This window comes from Callionymus lyra, chromosome 1, assembly GCF_982586985.1.
Source record: "Callionymus lyra chromosome 1, fCalLyr1.hap1.1, whole genome shotgun sequence".
NCBI classification, from domain to species: Eukaryota; Metazoa; Chordata; class Actinopteri; order Syngnathiformes; family Callionymidae; genus Callionymus; species Callionymus lyra.
In genome coordinates, this window is record NC_141818.1 from 55,866,744 (window position 1) to 55,871,743 (window position 5,000).

Below are 5,000 nucleotides of genomic sequence, written 5' to 3' on the forward strand. Positions count from 1 at the left end.
TGTGCATGTGTGTGTGCGTGTGAGTGTATGTGTGTGTGCATGTGTGTGTGAGTGTGTGTGTGTGAGTGTGTGCGTGTGTGAGTGTATGTGTGTGTGTGTGTGTGAGTGTGTGTGTGAGTTAGTGTGTGTGTGTGAGTGTGTGTGTGTGCATGTGTGTGTGTGTGATTGTGTGAGTGTGTGCGTGTGTGTGTGTGAGTGTATGTGTGTGTTTGTGTGAGTGTGTGTGTGAGTTAGTGTGTGTGTGTGAGTGTGTGTGTGTGTGTGCATGTGTGTGTGTGTGTGTGAGTGTGTGTGTGAGTTAGTGTGTGTGTGTGAGTGTGTGCGTGCGTGTGTGTGTGTGAGTGTGTGTGTGTGTGAGTGTGTGTAAATCTTTTCTCGTGAGAACAGCTGATGAATAACATTCTTTTGCTGCTCAAGCTTGTTCCTCTTTGTGTGTGTGAGTCTTAAGTAACTCTGTCTGTCTTTGTGAATCTGAAGTGTGTTGTTGTTGTGAGTCTAAAGTGTGTTATTGTGAGTCTAGAGTGTGTTTATGTTGTGAATCTGAAGTGTGTTGTTGTGAGTCTAGAGTGCGTTTATGTTGTGAATCTGAAATGTGTTGTTGTTTTGGGTGAAAGTGTGTTGTTGTGCTAAATACAATCAAGGGCCACAGAAATACAGTCGAGAAGAAACAAACGCATGGATTATAAGATCCAGATCATGTTCCGACAACATTTTCCTAAATTTAGAGATTTTTCTCAGTTGAAGGAAACAGTTTCTGGTCAGTTTTCTTCAGTGTCGAACAAGAGACATGTCTTTATCAAATACAACACCCAGGTTTCTCAGGCTCAGTTTGACAGACTGACCTAAGTCACTCAAGTACTGACTCAACCCTGGAATCTTATCATCAGGAGCAATCAGCAGTGTTTCAGTTTTGTCCACATTTAGCTTCAAAGTGTTTTCACTCATTGTTTGATTTCTAGCAACAATTGACTAAGTTCAGCCTCTGATCAGTTGATCAACAGAGCAGTAGAGCTGGATGTCATCAGCAAACATGTGGAAGAAACATCAGGAATGAATGATTTTACCGAGGGGAATCAAGTACAAACAATAAAGGACCTAGAACAGAACCTTGAGGGACTCCACACATCAGATGATTCAGACCTCATTTGATTGACAGATACACTGAAACAGAAGGTATGAGGAGAACCACTGGAACACAGACCCAGACAGTCTTCATCCCTCAGTCTTCAGGATCTGGTTCAACGGTGTCAAAGGCTGAGGACAGATCCAACAGAACCAGAACATCATGATGTCACTGGACACTTTTAGTAAGACTGTCTCCGTAGATGTTTATGGAAGCCAGACTGAAACTTCTCATGGATGTCGCTCTGATCCAGGAACAGCAGCTCAGACACAACCTTCTCCAAGATCTTGGACAAGAATGAAGATTAGAAATAGGCCTGAAATTACTGAGGTCAGTTGGGTCTAAGCCTGGTTTTTTGAGCAGAGGCTCCACAATGGTTTAAATGCATTAAAAACCCCTGTGGAAAGGGAGAGGTTCACCATATTGGTAACTCAGGGGTCAATTACATCAAATACTTTGATAAAAAGCCTACAAGGAAGGACGTCATCTGAGCAAGAGGAGGGTTTCATCTTGTTCACTAGTGATGAAATATCACCCAAAGATACAGTCAAGGGCCACAGATATACAGTCAAGGGTCATGTTTCACGGCACGTCCATGTCTTGTCCAGCAGGGGGAGTAATAGCCACACATAGCGTTTCAAACCTGTCGATGTCCATTTTCTGGAAACAAAAACAATAATCAAACAAAAAAACAATAATAATTTAAATAAAAATGAACATTTTAAAAGTTATTCTTCAGTCCAAGAACTTATTATGATAAATATTTACTATTAACTCTTTTATTTGTACTTCCTGGTGTCACGTATATCAAGTTAGATTATGTTAATTATTATAAAGTTGTTTTCTATCAAACAAACTTGATGACGTTTAAATGTTTGACTCAAATTAAGAAACATCTTCTTTCAGTTTATTTCTCGTCCACTCGACTCTCAGGATCAGCTGCTCCGACTCCATTGATCGACCTGGACTCTCAGGATCAGCTGCTCTGACTCCATTGATCGCCCTGGACTCTCAGGATCAGCTGCTCTGACTCCATTGATCGTCCTGGACTCTCAGGATCAGCTGCTCTGACTCCATTGATCGTCCTGGACTCTCAGGATCAGCTGCTCCGACTCCATTGATCGACCTGGACTCTCAGGATCAGCTGCTCTGACTCCATTGATCGTCCTGGACTCTCAGAATCAGCTGCTCTGACTCCATTGATCGCCCTGGACTCTCAGGATCAGCTGCTCTGACTCCATTGATCGTCCTGGACTCTCAGAATCAGCTGCTCTGACTCCATTGATCGTCCTGGACTCTCAGGATCAGCTGCTCTGACTCCATTGATCGCCCTGGACTCTCAGGATCAGCTGCTCTGACTCCATTGATCGCCCTGGACTCTCAGTATCAGCTGCTCTGACTCCATTGATCGTCCTGGACTCTCAGGATCAGCTGCTCTGACTCCATTGATCGCCCTGGACTCTCAGGATCAGCTGCTCTGACTCCATTGATCGTCCTGGACTCTCAGGATCAGCTGCTCTGACTCCATTGATCGTCCTGGACTCTCAGGATCAGCTGCTCTGACTCCATTGATTGACCTGGACTCTCAGGATCAGCTGCTCTGACTCCATTGATCGTCCTGGACTCTCAGGATCAGCTGCTCTGACTCCATTGATTGACCTGGACTCTCAGGATCAGCTGCTCTGACTCCATTGATCGTCCTGGACTCTCAGGATCAGCTGCTCTGACTCCATTGATTGACTCGTGCTGTGTCTCAAATCGCATACTAGCGTACTAAAAGTTAGTATTTTTAGTACGTTAGTGTGTCTCAATTCTTAGTATGCGAAATTTAGTGCGCCATGCATACTAAATTGGCGTACTAACACGCCCACAAAACTAGCATGGTTCGATGGACACTAACCATACTAAACAGCCGCCATTTTAGTGACGTTTTAAACGGAAGTTACGTCATATATAAATGCATATATATGCATATACTTAAATGTGTATTTTCAGCAGCAGTAGGAGGATAAACACGTCTTCGCTGCTGATACCAGCTTTAATATCTCGCGATTATTTAGATTCTCATATTTTTTCTTTATTTCTTTTTCCAAAGTTGCAATACGTTCTGCCAGCAGGTGTCGGCGATAGCGTTCAAACAGCTGCTTGAAACATTGTTAAATAGAAATAGAAGAAGAAGCTGTCATGTGATTTCCGGTTAGTGTGTAGCTTCAGGGTTTGATTTGAGACATACTATCTGCGGAGAATTTGCGTACTAGTTAGTATGCATACTAAACTGATGCATACTAACTTCTAGCATACTAAGATTAGTATGCGATTTGAGACACAGCACTGGACTCTCAGGATCAGCTGCTCTGACTCCATTGATCGCCCTGGACTCTCAGGATCAGCTGCTCTGACTCCATTGATCGCCCTGGACTCTCAGGATCAGCTGCTCTGACTCCATTGATCGTCCTGGACTCTCAGGATCAGCTGCTCTGACTCCATTGATTGACCTGGACTCTCAGGATCAGCTGCTCTGACTCCATTGATCGTCCTGGACTCTCAGGATCAGCTGCTCTGACTCCATTGATTGACCTGGACTCTCAGGATCAGCTGCTCTGACTCCATTGATCGTCCTGGACTCTCAGAATCAGCTGCTCTGACTCCATTGATTGACCTGGACTCTCAGGATCAGCTGCTCTGACTCCATTGATCGTCCTTGACTCTCAGAATCAGCTGCTCTGACTCCATTGATCGTCCTGGACTCTCAGAATCAGCTGCTCTGACTCCATTGATCGTCCTGGACTCTCAGGATCAGCTGCTCTGACTCGATCGATCGCCCTGGACTCTCAGGATCAGCTGCTCTGACTCGATTGATCGCCCTGGACTCTCAGGATCAGCTGCTCTGACTCCATTGATCGCCCTGGACTCTCAGGATCAGCTGCTCTGACTCCATTGATTGACCTGGAGGGTGACAGAAGCTCCGCCCCCTTTAAACCAACAGAGCAGTGAGAGTTGGATCTTGAGAAGATCCACTCGTGTGTCTGACACCAGAGGAACAAGCTGCTTGATGACTAACTAGTTGATGACTAACTAGCTGATGACTAACCAGCTGCTCTCATGAGAAGGACACCAGGACCATGAGTATCGTTCTCAAACCCAGGTCTCGTTCTTCCAGCTCGCTGAAGAACTCTGAGGGAATCTGGTAAAAATATTCTACGGAATTATCTCTTCTGTCCATCAACGTCTGGACTCTCTTGATAAAGTTGTTGCTGCGTGTGTGTGTGTGTGTGTGTGTGTGTGTGTGTGTGTGCGTGCGTGCGTGCGTGTGTGTGTCCACTTGTCATCTCTCAGCTTCAACACTGACATGTTCTCCTGGTGGAACCTTCATCTGTAAACACACACTTTAGACGCAGTACAAGTGTGTTAACCTTCTGTCATGAGCTGAACTTTGACCTCCAGTGAAACACATGGACTCTAGTCAAAGCAGGATCTTGTTGTGTTGACTCGAGACGACTCGACAACGACCAGGTGTCCTCGTCCTCTCGTGATCCTGCTGTTGTGTTCGAACCACAACTTTAAAACTTGTTCTTTCTTCGATCCTGAGACGTCGTGTTGTCAACACAAGTGTTTTGTGTTTCTAGCGTTCCTAGAATCTACCGAAGTGAACTGAGGTATGTACAGTAGTTAGTGCGATACTGTTGTGTTAGTGTGTGTTCTTCCAAACACACTGTTGTGTTAGTGTGTGATTCTTCCAAACACCCTGTTGTGTTAGTGTGTGATTCTTCCAAACACACTGTTGTGTTAGTGTGTGATTCTTCCAAACACATATGCCCACAAGCTCCACTCAGGTGTATTCAGCCCTTCTGTGTGTGAAGGTTCTAAGTGTGAAGGT

At 45.0% G+C, this 5,000-nt stretch overlaps 1 protein-coding gene across 4 annotated transcripts in view; it reads left to right on the forward strand.

Annotated features, from left to right (window-relative positions):
• pde4d (phosphodiesterase 4D, cAMP-specific) overlaps positions 1 to 5,000 on the forward strand; it is a 108,729-nt gene that overhangs the window by 74,301 nt on the left and 29,428 nt on the right. The window contains exons 1-2 of one of the 4 annotated variants that reach the window (XM_087779187.1): positions 4,222 to 4,310; positions 4,750 to 4,779. The exons of 2 other annotated variants lie outside the window; for them this stretch is intronic. In XM_087779187.1, the coding sequence (XP_087635313.1) occupies positions 4,246 to 4,310; positions 4,750 to 4,779 (95 nt within the window). In that variant the 5' untranslated portion in view covers positions 4,222 to 4,245. Of the gene's footprint in view, positions 1 to 4,221; positions 4,311 to 4,749; positions 4,780 to 5,000 lie in introns of those variants that run through there. One more of the 4 variants, XM_087779188.1, reaches the window with a different exon arrangement.